Below are 20,386 nucleotides of genomic sequence, written 5' to 3' on the forward strand. Positions count from 1 at the left end.
GCTGGCCTCACTAATACCACTTTCAGCAGCAACCTTAGTTTTCCCCAGGAGGTCTCCCATCCAGGTACCGGCCAGGCTCAGTGGGAAAGCAGGCGAGAGCTGCAGGGTGATATGACTCTGGTCATCAAGCAGCCTTAGATTATGTGAAGGGTCCTCCATACAAGCCCCTGTGAATGAGTGGTTACTATAGAAACAATAATGCATAAGAACAAACACTTTAATATAAATCTGCCTGAGCTATGTTGTTATATAAAAAAAACAAAAACAAATCTATCAGCTAATACAGCTCTGTGGTACAAACAAACGTAATCAACTGCAAGGTAGGTGAGCTAAGCAAATTTAGCTAATTTGTTAGACATCAGCTAATTTGCTTAAAATCTGTTGGCGAATTTGCTGTGGAGGAACAAAACACTCCAGGACATTTAAGTAATTGTGTCGGATCGCATCACACACCCCCATCGTTGATTATTTTTTTGCTATTTTCTATTGTTGAGATTTTTTTTGGGGGGGGGCAGGGAAGATAGGAGAGAGAGGGGAAGGGAGGGAGAGAGATGAGAGAGGGGGAGGGAGGGAGGGAGAGAGAGGGAGGCAGAGAGACAGAGAGAGAGAGGGAGGGAGGGAGGGAGACAGAGAGAGAGAGAGAGAGAGAGAGAGAGGGAGGGAGGGAGAGAGGGAGCGAGAGAGAGGGAGGGAGAGAGACAGAGAGAGAGAGAGAGAGAGAGAGAGAGGGAGAGAGAGAGGGAGGGAGTGAGAGAGAGAGAGAGAGAGAGAGAGAGAGAGAGAGAGAGAGGCTGGTGAGGAAATGACTGTTTATTGCAGCTATAATTGTAGGTGAGAACGGGAACTAACTTGTCTCTCAGATGTTCCACAAAGTTAAATCTAACTATAATTAATAATAATGAATCCTGTATTAATATTGTGTCCTGGTTCTAAGCAGGAAATCAGAAGTTTGTGAGTTCAAATCCCAGGACTACCAGAGATTCAAACAGGGATTTGCCCCTTGAGCAAATCCCTTTATTCTAAAACATCTGGTAATTGAATAAATCTAAATGTTTACTGGATGTTAATATATACAGTCAGGCCTCAATTGGACAGTACAATTTTGACTAATTTCGGCCTTTTGCAACAGGATGAAATCAGTGGTCCAATTTTCAGAGGTACAAAACATGATTGTTCGCATTCAAAGACTTTTCTGTAAGTCAGTGAATCCCTCATCCTGGAAATGACTAACGTGACATTTCCATAGTCTGGAGTTTCACCAAACCACAATTAAAGCCCTGTTGTCCAGATGGAGACATTTTGAGACAACAGTGTTCCAAAAAGGTGGTGTCTGGGCAAAATCTCTCATCTGTAATGAAACAAAAACCCTGATGCCACCCTTTAGGGCAGTACAGGTCCCTGTATTCTCAGCCCAAACCTCCATCAACAGGAAGATAATGAGCAAAACTGGCATCCCGACAGCAGCACAGCACCCCTGACTGAGAAGAACATGAATGCTTAGCTCAGGTTTGGAAAAACCCAGATGGAACAAATGCCATGTCATGTATGACGGAGGATGGAATATGTCTTTTGGTATGCTTTGGAGTCATGATGTGTTCGTTTTTCCAACAACTTAAGGAAACTTTTATCCTGCACAACAGTGAAGACACGATCTGGCCCAGAGTTGAAGCTGAAACCGTTTCAGGCTGCAAGGCAACGTCCAGCTTTCATCATCAAGGCACAGTTCGCATTTTATAGCGGGCTCGAGGCCAAACATTTGTTTCTACAAATGCTGGGTACAATATGCGCTTCACAAACACTCCATTTGGTATATCCCGGAATCGCCGAATCGAATCTTGACCTTTTATTCTCCCATGAGATGCTTTATTGCAGGGCAGACAAACGGACAGCGATAACGTCTGCTTCTCCGTTTCAGTCCTACCGACAGCCACAATCACTTCAAACCTAGTTAGAACTCTAAAATGTATCTGACATTGTTTGTTTCGCTACAAATTGCAATGGATTTTCCAAACAAGCGCTGTCAACAACCAATCAGCTCGCCGTCGTAAAACAGAAATGCAGCTTGCCAAGGAGAGGGGGCAAAAATAATGAATTCGGTGGTACAGCAAAAGCACGTTCCCTGTATCAGGTTAGCACAAAAATGAAAGAAAAACTGCTATTAGACATTTCCACTTGGGTTCTTTACAGGATTGCAGCTCGATTTTAATTCTGCATTGTGTAAGGTATTGTTTCACTCCCTTGCGGCAAACTCTGGCATCACATCTGTTAAATATTGTGATGCGAGACCCTGTAGAATTCCAGAACAATGTTGGCTAAATTTACTGCAAGAACAAGGAAACACATATCCGGTTACGTTTGGTGTAGTGATCAACGTGATATTTAGTGACATCAGACCAAAACGCAAAAAAAAAAGGGAAAGAAATCAGCACTTCGAATCATGACACGTCATAAAAGCTTGTTCTCAGTGGCTACCATGTGGTATTCTTTTACTGCAGGTTTTTTTTTCAAATCCAAATACTGCCATAATACACAGGTATAGATTTCAACAAAACATTGTGCTGCCAAGACTGAACATAAAGTGCAAGGAGTCCAACAAGGAAGGAATAAAACACATCTGTTTTATTGGGAAATTCATACCCCAGCAATTTGCCAACACTAACATTTTCATTTATTTATCAAAGAATGACAGCTTATTAATCTATTTATAGTTACATTAAATTGTTGGGGAATATCCATGAAACAAATTAGTACCTGTTATTACTCACATTATAGCAGATAAGAACGCTCTCCTTCCATACATATTCAAAACATGTCTCCTTACAGAAAGCTCACCCTCCATACTACTTATGCTACACAGGCTCATGGGGGAGCCTCGAGCCTATCCCAGGGAACTCGGGGCACACCCTGGGCATGGTTCCAACCCATCGCAGGGCACAATCGCACACACTATGGACACTTTAGAGACGCGAAATCAGCCTACAACACATGTCGTTGGACTGAGGGAGGAAACCGGATTACCCTGAGGAAACCCCCGAAGCACGGACAGAACACGCAGGACAGAGGGCGGAGGTGGGCTTCGAACCTGCGACTCCGGAGGTACGACGCAAACGTGCTAACCGCTAAACCACCATGCTCCCCACTGTTACTATGGAAACAATAATGTATTCAAATGAGCACACTAATATAAACCTGTGATTTGAATTACAGCCGTTATTACTGACAGAGCTGCTGTTATAGAAATAGAATTGAATCAACATCTGACCAATCGGATTCGAGTATTCAAAGGCTGTGTATAATCAGATCAGTGTGAAAAAACACCCCCCCACAGGTATAGAAAAAAAAAATGCAGAACACTATATACACACAAAATGGTGGTGCAGGTTTGCTTTACAGTACACATTAACCACACATGACTACAAGCCGTCACGATAAATTAGACAGCTTAACGGTGAAAAGCTGCGGAAACTGACTGTGCATGAGATTGTGTTAGAGCACAGAGCTTGATGCTAATTTCTTAATGTTGACAGCATTTGCAACCACATTGGGAACTGGATATTAGACCGCAAATACGAGGTCACGATGTTTAAAACACCGCTTAAGCAATCTTCCTTTTTCTTTTCGTTTTAACACTTTATCCTGGTCAGGGTTTGTAGTTTATCTGGAGCCTATCCCAGGAACACTGGGTGCAAGACAGGAATATATCCGAGACAGGACGCCAGTCTATCATAAGGAAGCACACGCACACTTATACTCACATGATCTGTCACATCTATGGGGAATTTAGAGCAGCCAGTCCATCAGCATGTTTTTGAGAGTTTGAGGAAACTAGCGTACCATGAAGAAACCCTCATAGATTTACGAAGAACATTCAGTGAAACTCAGAACAGACAGTAATTGGTGCTCGGGATTGAACCCTGGATACTGGAGCTGTGAAGCAACAACACTACCTGCTATACCATAGTAGCAACCAGGATCCAGTTAGTTGTTTTTACCGTTTTAATAAAAAAAATAAAAAAAATAAAAAAGGATGAATGATTCAACCGGAGCATACATTAGTGGTTTCCGATTGCCTGGTCGCCAAGGGCAACTGATATTGAGTGCTTTTCGAAAATGTTCATAAGTTAGCATAATTTACACCAGTGACCCATTTATCTCCCCGACCCTGTCGTTCTCACTCTCATAACTGCAAACAGTTTCTACTGGTTTTCATTCTGGTTACCAAATTATACACAGCGCTTACAGAAAAAAAACAAAAAACTTTATATTGAGTAAAGGTTTGAGGGGTTAAAACAATAAACATCCACGTGTCACTTTAAGAGGAGGTCTATATGGGAAAAATTTCATTTGTCTCTAACTACACACTCACACACACACACACAGCAGAAAGAGGCCATCCGTGCACTTTCTTAGTCCATACAAGGTACTGTTCAAGAGGAATCCAAATAAAATCCACATATGGCTACGAAGCACACCTGTCAGTAAAATTAAACTCGGCACCACCTCGCTTGCTGTGTAGTGTACAACAGACTCGTTACGGCGAGCAAAGCGGAAAAGAAAAATGCAGTGGGAGAATTCGGGCCAGTAATAGAGGCTCTTTTTTTTTTTCTTCCAGGCATGCAAGTCAGATGCACTGTCCCCATTTTTTCATTCCAGCACTGTTTCACAGGGTCGCCGCAACACATTCCATCACATTCACCCCGGCATGTCCTCACAAAGGCTGCTATTGTCTCTGTGGACGTCGCCGCTGAACTGCTTGTACCCTCCAGTGCAAGACAAAGAGACAGATGCTCTTGATGTGCTCTCAGCAGATAAGCGCACTTCCTCGGCTTAGCCTGTGTCGCTGCGTGACGCCTGGGAGACGCATGTCCCCCGTGCACGCAGACGTGCGCGCACACACACACCATCCCACACTGAGTGAACAGGCCTCATATTCACAGAGAAAGAACCAAAGCCTGAATGGCTTTTCTTTAGCTAACACAGTGCTTTCATTTTTCGTGACACCAGTCCGATTACAGCGGGATGCCGTGCTAACGTGCAAAGATCACACTGAACTGAGACACACACGCGCGTGAAAATGGTTCAAATGCTGCCTGCATTTTTCATGGAGGCGAGAGCGGCGTCACACTGAACTGATTAGGCCGGACCATCTCCTGAGGCAGCAGTGATGATATATGCTTGTGTGTATGTGTGTGAGAGGATAAATAGTTAAGCACAGATGTGCAGATGACAAAAGATTAAAGACAGCAAATGCTTTCCCATAGTGAAACGTATGAGCGAGGTTATTGTTCATAGTGTAGACAGCACGTAAAAATGGACAGAGATTAAACGCCTCGGCCAAGCTTCTTACTCTCTTCTACAATTCGTTAAAATGTTTATCACTTTAGATCTCGGGGGAACCTTTCCAAGCAGGGATGGGCCCTGCTAAATATTCCCCCAGTATTCGCCACCATTTTTGCATACGTTTATTCATCATCTCGAGATGGCGCACACATGGAATGCTGAACATCGATCCGTCCAGTAATTTTCCGTATTCCGCTTGGAGTCTTGGGGAACAAGGTAGGGGACACCATGGACGACATCACAACCCATCGCAGAATCGTACAATCGCACACACATTCACACACTACAGACAATGTGGGAAATCCGCCTACAATGCATGTCTTCGGACTAGGGGAGGAAAACCGGAGTACCCAGAGGAAACCCCCGAAGCAGAAGGAGAGCATGTAAACTCCGCGCACACGGTGCGGAGGTGGGATTTGGGGCTTGAAGTTGCGAGGTAAACATACATACCACCAAGCCATCGTTCCCCTTTAATGCTGAACAATGTGTCTAATCATTTTTTCCTGTCACTGCCATCAACATTAATTGATGTGACCTGACAAAATTTGAAGGTTAGCGAGTGCCAGGAGAGAGGTTTTGTTCGAAGAATGATGATCATCCTGTAGAATCTATACCAAGACATATTAAAGCTGTTCTGGTGGCTTACGGTGGCGTGCCACCTTACTAACACACTATACACTATGTTGTCTTTTCCTTTAATGTCAGGACATACACTGTCTCTATACACAACATAAGTATTCACCCCAGAACTTTTCCACATTTTCATTTTAGTGTTATACCCTCATCCTCAAATCTACACAAAAATGCCCATAATGTTGAGGTCAGAGGAAAAATCAGTATAGTTCCTCTTCCTATAAGACCCCAGAGGTTGTTAGAGAACATCAGGGTTTGGTTGGGTTTTTTTTTTTTTAAACATTCTTTGAAAACAAAGCATTATTAAAAACGGAAAGAATATGGCACAACCCACGACTCCACCAAATGTCAGTAAAGAGTCAATTAGTCAGGGAGAAATATAATTATGGGCTATTTTGTGTCAGGATATACAATCCCAATTAAATCTATTGCATTTCCAGGTTGTGACACTACAAAATGTGGAAAAGTTCACGTGTTAAGATTTGTATCAGGCACTCATTGGATGTGAAGGTTCTCGGAAATGATTGCTGTATGGCAGTGGTATTTATTGCAAATACTGCATCGTATATCACTAAGTGGCTTTGCCGATACCCGATTGATACCTAAATGCGATTTTATTTATTTTTGCCAGCACTGCAATTTCCATTCAACAACCGATGTTTTTTGTCTTGTATTTTTCTTTTTAACACTGATTGCACTTCAAAATAAATAGCTAAACTGTCATCATGCTGCGACGTGTGGTCCCGTCTGAGATGCCGGTCTAACCTCCGAGAGGTTTGCACTGTTTTTCGACACGTTTTGCAAATCGCCTTAAGGCATTTCCATGTGCAATTTCGTTTGACTGTAAGGTCGGATTTACTTGTTTCGTCAGATTCGAATTCGCTTCTCGGCCCAGGCTCGCTATTGCTAGCCTCCGCCATCTTTACCGCTCGCTTCCTTCAAGTGACGGCAGCAACGCGTCCTCTCGTAGGTCGGCTAGGCTACGTATCACGTTTGTAGAGTCAAGCTAGACTTTACGTTGCCAGTCTACTTTCGTGTTTTGGTATTTAAGGGGTGCGCACTTACTGGGTGAATCGCACCGAATGCGGTTTCCTGTGTGAACCGCACTTTTAGAAACTGCGATTTCGATTCAAAATCGATTCATCGTTGAGCCTTAATATCCGCATGCATGCGCACATGCACGTAGTGGCAAGCGGGTTATCTGCAGTTCAGTGGACCTCTGTTACAAATGTAACTAGCATTAAATGTATGATATGTGCCATAGTTTGAGCCCGTACTGAAGATACGATAAAAACTCCTGACATATTAAAATGTATGTTAATAATTCATTTCCAAATAATTAAATCAATAATGGATTCAGAATGCTGCTGTCAGAATCAGGAGACAGAATCACATCATACACGTGTTTAAAGCCCTTCACTGGCTTTCTGTGTCTTCGAGAATTGACTGTAAAAATGTATTTACTACTTTTTAAATGACTGCATGGCCTTGCCCCTTTGTGCCTCACAAAGGCCTAACATTTTAGACATGCTAGGTGACATTTTCTGACACCCGGGTTATTTAGCTAAAGGGGGCAGAGTCAGCTTTTAGTTCTTATTACTGCGTTCTACTTAACTCCGAGCTCGGAGCTACGTCATTTTTTAACCTCTGCACAGTTGAGCGAGGAAATAAGAAAAACCCGTTTTCAGCACGGTTAAAGCATTGCTCTGTCTGAGTACCAAACGCTCATAAGCTAGCCAGAGTGGTCACCTTCTCACAAATCTGCAGAATCAATGTTATAGATTTATAGAACTTGTGTGTCTGTATGCTAATTAAAGCAAATACTACTACACTCTCATTTAAAAGTCGAGGAGTGGTACTTTGTTGACAGTGTAAGCAGCCATGTTGATATGAAGCCATGTGCTGACCTCCGGGTTGAGGACACCTTTCCGAATTTCCAAGTAAGAAATCGAGGGTGTGTTTTCTTTTGGTTTTCCTAGGTGGAGTTTGGAAATTCTACGTTACAAGCTTTAGTCGAATGCAGCAGTGAAGAGTACTGGAAAACGTTTGGAATTCTCTACCTGGAAAGCTATTGACAAAGATAGCAGTTTCAAAAATGCTGTGGAAATGCGTGTATCCAAAATTGCATTCCACTCAGATTTTTTTTTGTTTGCTTTGTTTTGTTTTTATTTTATCATTTTTTTCTTTCTATAATTCATCCATCCATTTTCTGTACTGCTTATCTTATACAGGGTCGCAGGGCACAATCGAACCCGCAACCCTGGAGGTGCAAGACAGGTGTACAAAATTATTATTATTATTATTATTATTATTATTATTATTATTATTATTGTTATTAAATGAAACAGTCTTCCAATCAGTCCTCTCAGACTTCCTGCTGATCTGCATTGCTTCCTGCATTGTGTGTCACGGATCCTGTATCATATCGAGGCCCCCCTTCCCCAACCCAAACGCCACCATGAGCACAACATCGCCCTGAACAGTGGACTTTACTCCCTGCATTGATCGCCTTGAGGGTTGGAACTTGATCCCAAATGTCTATGCTGAAACTGTGGCAGGACATGCTGTGGGACACAGGGACAGTCGATCAGCAGCCAATCCCCTGATCCATTTCTATCACACTGGGTAATAAGCAGAGAGCTCACAGCTCAGCTTTCCAGAGGGGAAAAAGAAACACTCGCAGCAGCACAAGCTTAGTAAATTCATGATTAATAAATCAGCAGCCCCAGCGCTCGCGGTACTCAGTCTGCTAGATGGAGAACCAAAAAAAAAAATAAAAAAATGTAAAGAGAATAAGATCAAAGTGGGCTGTTCTCATTTTTGATGTGCATGCAAGACCTCTGAGTTAATTGGCCCTTATGGGACTTTGGGGAAAGAAAAAAAAAGCACCTATTCAGGATTTCTGGACTCTATCACTTACCTGTGTGTGTATGTGTGTGTGTGTGTGTGTGTGTGTGTGTGTGTGTATTACATGGCCCAAGCCACCATACGGATGATTTATCACAAGGTTTTGTATTGATATGTCAAGCTATGAGAAAACCCGATCATAACTCTGATTATTTAAGCCATGTAAAATATGCACTTTTTTTTCCCACCAGCAGTTTTGCTAAGGCGCTTTGTTTAATCTCGGAGTGACACAGTGACAACGTCCAACTGGTAAACATGCTGTCAGACTATTCTCAACTAATTTTAGCCCTTAAAAATCTAATACATGTGAAGTGCTTCATCTGATTTTCATATACGGACAAAATATCAAATTGGCATTCCTGCAGCATAATCATTACTAAACTACTTACTATAAGTATTTAAGTGACAAATGGCCTCTAATCCCATAAATATGGGATCTTATACTAACTTATTTGTGGTTGCGGCATTGTGTGACTGGGATTTTAAAAAATGTCCTGGACAATATAAAACAAAATAACAATATCCACCCTATTACTAATACTGTAATTTAACACAGATACAAAAATATTGCATAAGACTGTGGCATAAGGGTGAGTGTGTGTGTGTGTGTGTGTGTGTGTGTGGTAGATATATTAAAGAGTAAAGAGTATTTGTAAAAAGAGATTCAAGTGCAGTTCAAATGAATGAATACGTGTGTTTAGGTGCTGCTTCGATACTGCGGAGTTTGCTTGATTTTGCGTTCATTTCTGCGATCCTGGAATCCTGGAAGGACTGACTAACAGACTAAGGGAAAAGACAACATACTGTATAATGTCAGTACATACACTGTGTGTACATACCGTATAACTATTCACCCCACCTGGAACTTTTCCACATTTCCGTTCTGCTACAATCTGAACTTGACATGGGATTAATTGGGAGTAAATGTCATAAATCTACACTAAATCGCCCGTAATGTTGAGGTCAGAGATAAAATCAATAGAGTTCTTCTTCCTGGAAGACCCCAGAGGTTGTTAGAGAACATACTTATATAAACAGAACAAAGTTCTGGGAAAATATTAATCAGGGTTCGGTTTATTGTTTATTGAATGCGTGTCGTGATGTGATGACGTCACATGACACGTCTTGGCCCAAATTTGTGGGAAATCTGCGGTACTTTTTTAAAACTCGCACGCGCGCCCGAATATTATGGAGTTTGTTTTGATTTTCTGTTCTGTTCTGTTCAAACTGTTTTCCCAAACCATATATATGTATATCATATGTCATGTCTTAGTTAAACTACAATTTAATTGTGTCATATAGAGTAATATTATGCAAATATGTGGGCTGGTAAACTATGTGTTCTGCGAATTTTGTGTCGAATCATATGCAGGTCATTTCAAATTCTGCTCGTCAGTAGCAATAGGCGCCTAGTTACCCAGCCTACTATTATACAGTCCCTCCAGAATTTAGCCATTTTGCAATCGGAGAAATTACAACAAAACTCCGCAAACTCGAGCAAACGCCGCGATATTCAGAGGAGCTTGTGATTTTTCTAAATTTCCACAGATTTTCTGCAGACGTCACGTGAAGCCATCGCGACGCACATTCAGCCAAAGCATGACTACAGCTAAAGAGCCTCATTTACCAACGAACATCACTGTGAAAGACCGTGCTAAACAACTTCCTGCAACTGCCATTTCGCCAATTCAATTTCGCAAATTTTTTTTTTTTTTTTTTTTTTTAAAAAGCTGCAGCAAAACCAAGCATGTCTGGCTGCAACAATCACAGGAAAATCTCGGCGCAATCCTGCATGGCCTGCATAGAGATTGCTTTTTTGTTAGATCGATATGTTAGATACTTAAATATGAAAAGACGATAAGATAAATCTTCTTTGTAGTCTTTTTTTTATTTTGGAAAGCTAGCCAAGAGTAGCGTATGTATAAAATAAAAATAATAAGATTATACATTTTCTTGAAAGCTCACAATAAACATTACGAATCCGAATCTCTTGAATCTTCTTGAAATCTGACCCATGCACTTTGTACACCACTGTACACAAAGTTATGCTGAAAGAACTGTATTCTGATTGGTGGAGAAATTGACCAATGAAACGTATGACATGTCAAAATGCTTGAAAGCATTTAGTCTGTACTGTTGACTTCCACATGGAACGTCGAATGGTGGAACCACATGCTGGTTTCGACAAATAACAAAACTCTCGTTCTGCGATGCAAAACTACGAAGCGTCAATTTCGATTTGTAAATATTGAAATGTTAAGGTGGACGACTGGGAAGCTGGAAGCTAGCTGGGCATGAAATCAAACTTTTTCACCTATACTATATTTCACCTTTCACTTTTCACTTTTTTTTGCAACCATGGCAGACTGGATATTACTTTCACTTTGTGTTGGAGAAATAAAAGGATGAAGGCGTTTGATGATTCAGATGTAAAATAAAGTTCTGTGACGATACAGTTTATGATTCTTCTTACTAGCAGAAACGGAGTTGCGTTTTGTCATAGCAGAGCATAAAGTCACTGTGAAATCACTGAGGCTGAGACTCTACCGTCTACAGTTAGACTTCACACAGAGTTCACGTTTACTATATTCAGCAGTAAAAATAACCATCTGGCTGACGGAACCTACGAGTGGGTTTTCTCTCTCAAATGTGAGCATCTGTTTATATTGGCTAATTCCCAGTGTGTATAATGGCAATAAATTTGGTGGAAATGGTATTTACTTTGTATTTACTAGTTTTGTTAGACAGACTATTGATGCTTCTGTTATTATAGTACAATTATCTAAACAGTATATCTTTGTCCACTTAATGGCCTTTAATTTGTTTATAGGTAAAATCATTTAGTCAGTCAGTACTTGGGTGTAGCAGCCTGTTTATACTGAACTGCTGTATAGTAATCAGTGTACATTCACAAAGCCAGGAGGTAAAAAAAAACGAGACCTTGGCTGAAAAGCTGGTGGATTTTCAATGTCACAAAAACTGTTGCTTCTCTCCACCTACACCGCTATTTCTAGGAAAAATAGTGAGCGAGGGCGGGAAAAAAATTGCTTCTCGCCCACCCCAATTAGCAATATGCTGCTGTAATGCCATATGTTATGCTTGCATAACAAAAATGCATGAAGATCATTAGCACTTACCTGTTTCCAGAGGAAGTTGTCCTCCTGGTTGATTTGCCAGGCTGTGATCAGGTGGATGGAGGAGAGCGCCACTCCACACAGCACCGCCGCTGTCATGCGCACGGGCAGCAGCGTGTAGGTGATATAGACGAAGAACACGGAAGTCCAGACGCCCTCGGAGGCACTGCGTGGTTCCACCATGAAGACGCCGAACGACTGAACGACCACCAGGACCACCACCACTAGGTAGCTCACTACCCACATGCAGTCCTGGTGGAAGCCGGTGCGGTTACACACCACCATCATGGCCAGGAAGAGTGCCATTGCTACAGAAAGTACTGACACATAGGCGACATTTACATCCTGAGTCCTGAGCACACAGTGAAATGTCAGCATGAGGCCACACACGAGCACGAGCACACCCATGAGCATGGTCAGAGAGCTCTGGTTCAACCGGAAGAAATAGCGTTGGTAGAGGCGCTCCAGTTTGGCTGACTCGAATTGCTTGGACTGGAAAACGTTCGCAAGCTGCCACAGGCACCCTAAAACGGCCGTTCCCACTTCCCTGTCCTCTTCCTTCTCCTCCTCCTCGTCCTCCTTCATCCTCTTGGATTCACCATCCTCAATGGCTAGATCTCCTTTCTTCCCATAGTGGTCCTCTTGCCAGACACAGCGTGTGCTGAAGGTGCTTGCACCGGCACCGGCTCCTGCGTGGGGCGGCGCTTCGGCGGCTTCAGGGTCAGCCAGGCAGCTCATGTAGCGCCGGCGCCAGTCCCTCTTACGCCACCGCTTACGGCCATTCCGCTCGCCCCATGCCGTCTTGTGCTCATCTGCACGGGTGACTAAAAAGCCACTGACCCAAGACATCCTGAATGAAATGAAACAGAGGGTGAAAGGTCATGAGCATGTGTCAAAACACTGCAGTGCCATTCAATCTGTAATTCTCTACCATGAATTACATTGAATTCAACTGGCTCAGATGTGTGACAATGAAAAGAAAGACCCAGGCAGTTCACTGACATTTTCTCACGCATGTCAAATAAACCAGGAAACTAAACTCTTAAAGATTAAAGAGGTCACATTACCTGCTTGGCTTCCCGGTGGTTTTGCAGTGCTGCTTTCCTCAGCCAGGTCCAGCATTTAACCCTGTGTACAGAGCTGATGGTAGCAGCTTGGTCTGAACACACACAGGGTGTGACTGAGAGATCCAGGACACCCAGTTAAGCAAACAGTCAAATAACGCAAATAACACGAGTGAGCCGAACACCGATGGCTCCGCATCTCTGAGCTGCCTGAGTCTGTTTGTTTGATAGAAAGATAACAGAGACAGGACAGAGTATAATATTAGATGCGAGCAAAGAGTGCTTTACAAGATATGTGTTATGAGTAAACATGGCAAGTCGCTGTCAAATACAAGGCTGGGGGGGGTGTTCTCATGGAGTTCCCGTTCCCACCAACAAATTACACTATCAGCAAAACACCCCAGATCACTCACAGCTGTTTTATCTCTTAAAGATTTTCCCTAAAACGTCCAAAATATCAAATATCACGTAGAGGAACAGTAAATGTTTGTTTGTTGGAGACATGTCAGCTAACAGAGAATGTCATCAGAACATTTTGTAATGGATCTGATACGTTCTAAAAAGGTCTGGATGTAATGTTGCCGAAATAACATTCCTACAACGTTGTGAAGACGTGACGTAAAACAGGTTAGCTTCACGATGTTTTTCAAACTCACAAGACGTTCGTAGCTAGACAAGTTCGTGTACAGCGTAGACATAGACTAGGGTTGGGCGATATATCGATATAATATCTATATCGTCATAAATGATTATGCGATACAATTTACTGAGATATCGTTGGTATGATGTTTTTGTTTTGTTTTTTTACATTTTTAATAATTACAAATTAAATGGTACTGATTTTATGTCATTGATTTGATGGATTTTGTAAAAACTTAATATTCTTTGTCTTTGTAAACATTAAAGAAAAGATTAGTCAAACTATGGGTCAGGTCTATACTGCTATAATGTGTGTGTATATATATATATATATATATATATATATATATATATATATATATATATATATATACACTTTTTTTCAGAGAACATACTGAAAAAATGTTTATATATATACATACACACACACACACATTTTGGGACACCCTGCAGTACTAAACTGTACCTTTCTTTGTCATTGAAGTGGTAGCCTTATCCAGGGTTGGGAGGGTTGCTTTAAAAATGTATTCCGTTACAGTTACAAATTACTTCATAAACAAAAAAAAGGTAATCAGTAACATAATCCAAGTATCACTATATGAAAGTAATGGAATCTAAAATGTATTTCTGGATGACTTCAAGGTCACATATGTAAATAAAGTCAAGAGAAAAGCAATATGATCAAAATAAATCTAAAATACTTTTATTTAGAGCTTATTTTAAGCTTAATTCAGTGTTTGGGTTTGTTTTAATAAAATAAATAAATGAATAAATAAAAGCTTCACTGTCCCTGATGCGGGTAACATTACATCACAAACGCTACAGTGATCATATTCTGGTTTTCCAAAAAGAGGACACTGGGTTTTTTTGTTTGTTTGTTTGTTTGTTGTTGTTTGTTTTTGGTGGGGAGTCTTAATAGCGTTCAAAACAATGTTACTATGAATGCAGACTTTAATACACTGAAAAAGACACACTATTAGCATCACATGAATATATATACATAAAATTGATTTCACTCTGCCCATGTTTGAAATTTTTGCCCTCCATTCTTTTGAATGTCCATGGAATAAAATAAAATATCAGATGCCACGAGTGTACCTTCTACCATCATTTACGCATTTGAATGTCCAGGTAATATGAAGCAATGTGATAACATGAAATTAAAAATAACCTTATATGGCCATAGGCATTGTTTCAACTCAGGACAGTTGTCATTTGCTGCTATTGTCAAACAACTGTTTGATATCGTATACAACAGCGCTTCATCTTCACGCGTTCGCTGAGAGTAGGCTAATGGTTGAGAAGCAGGAATTTGGCCAATAGTTGCTGCAAGCCTTGTATAATCGACTAATTTTTGTGTGAGAAGGTGGGAATTACACAGAGGGGTTAAAGCAATGCAAACATGCGCACGCATGATGCATTATTAGACAATAAGCACATGATATTGAAACTTAGATGCTTTTTAAGGTCTGAAAAAGAGGACATATGGTCACTTTAACAAAAGCATTTCAGAGAACAATTTGTGTTAATTTCTACCTGGAGGTTGCTTATGTGAGTCACGACTGGCAAGAGAGAACCAGAACTATAATCAAGCAGCTGTCTATATTGTGTTATGTCAAAAGATTAATTTCTTTGGTTTTAAATATAAAAAATTGTAATCCTGACGGTATTCCCATTTTTTACAAAAAATGTATCTGTAATCTGATTACTTTGTTTTTTGACGTAACTGTAACGGATTACAATTACCAGTTTTTTGTATCCTGATCACATAACACCTTCACATGTACTTCACATGCCCTTATCTTACACATGGAAATGTGGTACCTTTAAACGTGATTAACGGTACACAGATGGACCACTGGCAATTCAGTTTTAGAGTCAATCTTTAAAGGTATACTACATGCACCTAGATACAGAATACATACTAAAGATACAAAATGTGTACCCTTGAAGGTACCATCCCAGCGACAAGGACAGCAGAGTTTAGTACTTACATTAAAAATATATATTTATTTATTTATTTTTAAAGACAAAAAAAATTAAGAAGCTCTAAACATTTCCAGGAACCAGATATTCATAGAACCGTGTTGTTTATAAAAATGTTTTGCTAACCCGAAAATGTTAGCCAGGTTAGTACACTACATCAGTGATTCTCAAGCCAGGGGTCCGTAAAGAATCGCACGTTGGGTGTGGGATTTTCTTTTGTCAGTTCCGACACTGCTGGAAATTAATTATTTATTGAATGATTGAGTCATAGTTATTAGCCTGTTTGTTTGACTGGTCAATCCAAACCTCAATCAATCAATCAATCAATCATATATATATATAGTCAGTGACTATTTTATCACTAATGTGTTCTGTGAGTGTAAAGTTCAGAAATAAAAAAATTAAAAGCCTCTATGGCTTTAATTAACAGCCAAAATATTTCACATTTAAATGATTTAAAAAGATGGATTGTGTATATATTATATAAATGCGTACTAATGGGGTTCTTTTATAGTCAAAGGGATCCCTAGCTGGAGAAAGTTTGAGAACTACCCTGAACGACACTGGATAGTGGAAACCAATAAAAACCAATAGGGAACACTCTACTCAGTGTAAAACATGGACAATCTGACTATGATCACAGACATCAGGATAAATGACATCATGGTACACTTCCTGAAAGTACTGTTTGTCCTAATTAACACCAAGCAACATTTATCTGACATTACATCCCTGTTGTTGAAATCATCATGTTTAACATGACACCTGTAAATATTTGAATGCATGTTGTGTGTCTGTGCATGTACATGACTTTTGCTATTATTTAAGAGATTTAAAAAAAAAAAAAAAAAAAGCACCGAAATAAATAAATAAATAAATAAATGTGTTTGGGGTTGTATTTTGAGCTGCCTAGAATGAAATCCTGGAGTACATCTTAAAATGCATACTACATTATTAACCAGTAGGAGGGAGGTTCATGTTCAGTGCTCTGTACACTATTTTCACGTACTGTTTAGTACGCTAGTATGCGGAGAGGACGGAGGCTCAGACTTCGGCTCGTGGGGTCTTTTAGATTTTTTTTTTTTTTTTTTATTAAAATTCGACACAATGCAGACTAAAAGCGGACATTGTTTGATGTTGTCGTGTAGAAACAATACCCACGCAGACTAGATATGTGCCTACAGGACACGTTTAAAGGGAAAATTCATGGCGCTGTTTCAGATTCCAGCTCACAAAACCATCGCGCGCGCGCTGACGCTTCATGTAGAACCGAGAGATGTGGAGCGGAGTGACACTAAAGCGCCATCGTGTTTTCTGTGCTTTCTGCTTGACTCTGTGTGTGTGTGTGTGTGTGTGTGTGTGTGTGTGTGAATATTCAGTTAATGCAATAGGAAACAGCCTGTGTTGTCCCTGATAATGCTGCTGTAGCTGCTCACTGAAACGCCGCACCGCAAAACAAGCACGCACGCACACGTACACTGTTAATGTAAGCTATAAAGACACACACACACACACACACATACACACACTGTCACTCACCAAGACGTGCATGGGTTCAGCTGCTCACCGCGTTTCACGTCTCAGATTCATGCCATAACCCGGTCACGGTCCGGCTCGTGCCCCGTGTACGCTCTTCTCCTACGGTTACAGTGTGTGCCGCTGGCGCTCGCGCTCTGTCGTACACCGCGCAAGTCCTGTCAACTCTGCGCTCGCGCAGTTTGGCACAAATCCCGCGCGCCACCTGGCGGCGAGCACTACATTATGGCCGACGTGCTAGCGACTTTTTTTTTGTCTTTCTGGGAGGCCGTTTAGGGCGAAATACAGTGAAACACTTGCGCGAGCGCATGCGTGCGCACGCATACACACGCACGCACGGTACTTGAGCCTGCATATGAAACCCTGCTTCAACACACACATACTGTATATATGAAACACTACTTGCATACATATAGGCTACATATGCATATGTGTATATGAAATACTACGAGCCTCGGAGATGCGTCGTTGAGTGATTCACACATAACGATCCATAGCGCCGATTTCTCCGGTCAAAGGGTTTTTGTCGACTTGCAAATAGGGTGAACTAGTAGTGTGAACTAGGCTTAGCACACACACACGCGATATTTGAGCATATATATGAAAGACTGCTTGCACAGACACACAAGCGCGCGCGCGTACACACACACTGTATATATGAAACACTACTTGCATACATATAGGCTACTACTTACACGCATATGTATATAAATCAAATGTGCGCGCGCACACACACACACACACACACACACACACTACTTACTGTATTATGTACTGTATATATGAAACACTACTTGCATACATATATAGGATACACATCAATTGCACACACATCCTACATAACTACACACACACACTACTTACTGTATATATGAAACACTACTTGCATACATATATAGGCTACACATCAATTGCACATACATACTACATAACTACTACACACACACACACACACACGCATATATATATATATATATATATATATATATATATATATATATATATATATATATATATATATATATATATATGAAACACTACTTACACACACATGCTACTTGCACATCATTTATCATACATCCATACTGGTAGGGAAAGACCAAGATTAGTCTATTTCATTTTTATGTACAACACATTCTTGTCATTACCTGAAAAGTTTGAGAGAATGCATGCATTTAGTGCAGTGAAGAATGTAAAAACACCATAGTAGTGTAAACTACTATGACTTCGGCTCGTGGGGGGGGTAGGAACTATTAATAGGCCAGTTAACTGGGCATTCTTGGTACTGTACAATGAAATGACTTCCAGGAGCACTGAAAATTCTTGTGCACTCACTCATGCATGCGTACACACACACACACATAGGCACACAAACACACACATTCATGCACGCACTCAATATGTACAAATATGAATGTATGAGAAAGTGTGTGTATGTGCAAATGTTTCATATATATGCACTAGTAGCATGTGTGTGTGCAAGTGAGCTTCACCTGAAATGGCCTCCCATAATTTGTCCTACTTTATAAAACTGTCCTTCTATAGAATATGTTTTTATGTGTGTTCATGTGTTTTTGTAAAAAATAATAATAAAATAAAGCAACACAAGTATTTTGTGATATTTTGTCTACTTTATTACTGTGACATCAGAAACTGCCTCCAGCATTAACATATTTGAAGTTTAATTTTACAGGCATGCAAAAGTGAAGCCTTGGTGGGAAGTCTCGATAGGAGGACAATTTGTCACTTATCCTGGTCAGTGTCACAGTGGAGTCTATCCTGGGAACACTGGGTGCAAGGGATGGAATATAACCTTGATCGCACAGCAGTCCATTGCAGGGCGGCATGCAAACACATTAAGTCATACGAGCAACGTTTCCTAACCAATGCACCTAACGGCATGTTTTTCAGCAGAAGCAGGAAACCAGAGAACCCAGAGGAAACCCACACAGACATGGGAGAGTATGTGAAACTCCACACTGGAGCTCTGAAGTAGCAACGCTACCCCCTGCACCACTGTGCCACCCCAAGCCATTTATTATGATACTTTATTTTAATTTTATTTATTTGAATTTTTATGTTTTAGTAGGCCTCTATGTTTTATCTACACCTGCTTTTTCTGTTTTAGTGACTCCTTTAAGAAGCCAATTTTCATTAATGATGAAACCCGTCAAGGAAAAGTGCGACATTTTTTTTATTCTTTGTTCCATCCAACCATCCATCTTCTATACCGCTTATCCTTCTTTCAGGGTCACGGGGAAACCTGGAGCCTATCCCAGGGAGCATCGGGCACAAGGCGGGGTACACCCTGGACAGGGTGCCAATCCATCGCAGGGCACAATCACATAAACATTCACACACCCATTCATACACTACGGACACTTTGGACATGCCAATCAGCCTACCATGCATGTCTTTGGACTGAGGGAGGAAACCGGAGTACCTGGAGGAAACCCCCGCAGCACGGGGAGAACATGCAAACTCCATGTATTCTTTGTTGTATGTTATAATTTAGTTACTGCTGTTTCATATAGGTTTGTACCTAACACATGATAACCGCACTGCTAGTCTAGACAGCATGGGTGTGGATGCAAATCAGAGAAAATCTGTAGGATTTTTCACTGGAAACTACCTGCAGACAAAACATGTATTTTTCAGCATCATCTCACACAGCACCTTCTCTCACTTTTAAGGGCCGAACTTCATGATGAACCCAAGAGGAAATTTCACTTTCAATTATAAAGAAAAGGAAAAATGTATATATAAAGTTAAATGAATATTCTCATCCATGTTTATTATCCAGTAATTTAGCTTGCAGCACATTATTCAGTAACAATCATTCATTATTCTGTAACTACACTTAAGGAAAAAAAGGTTAAACCTAAAACACGTCAACTTGACCCTAGTAGGAAACTCTTCAGGTTATATGTAGAACCAGAAAGGGTTCCAAGTAAAAGCGAACAACTAGTAATTATTCTTAACTTCATTTAGATGAACCTTAATAGGAAATTTATAAGAAATGTAAATCTGTGAAACTGTGTAAAAGCATCATCGGAGGAATACTTCCTCCAAAGCTTGTGGAACTTCAGTCTGTTTTGTGTTACGAGGCCGGTTTTGAGGATTCCGCCAATTTGCACTGATGTAAAC

General features: G+C 40.8%; 1 protein-coding gene across 2 annotated transcripts in view; it reads right to left on the minus strand.

Annotated features, from left to right (window-relative positions):
• The window catches only part of adcy6b (adenylate cyclase 6b), an 84,867-nt gene extending 67,466 nt beyond the window's left edge, over positions 1-17,401 (minus strand). Inside the window, exons 1-3 of one of the 2 annotated variants that reach the window (XM_017487383.3) lie at positions 17,243-17,401; positions 13,082-13,294; positions 12,018-12,864 (exon numbers count right to left, since the gene is read on the minus strand). In XM_017487383.3, the coding sequence (XP_017342872.1) occupies positions 12,018-12,863 (846 nt within the window). In that variant the 5' untranslated portion in view covers position 12,864; positions 13,082-13,294; positions 17,243-17,401. The remainder of the gene's footprint in view (positions 1-12,017; positions 12,865-13,081; positions 13,295-17,242) is intronic. The other variant, XM_047160591.2, reaches the window with a different exon arrangement.
• Between the last annotated feature and the right edge of the window lie 2,985 nt (positions 17,402-20,386).

This window comes from Ictalurus punctatus, chromosome 15 (genome assembly GCF_001660625.3).
Source record: "Ictalurus punctatus breed USDA103 chromosome 15, Coco_2.0, whole genome shotgun sequence".
Lineage (NCBI taxonomy): Eukaryota > Metazoa > Chordata > Actinopteri > Siluriformes > Ictaluridae > Ictalurus > Ictalurus punctatus.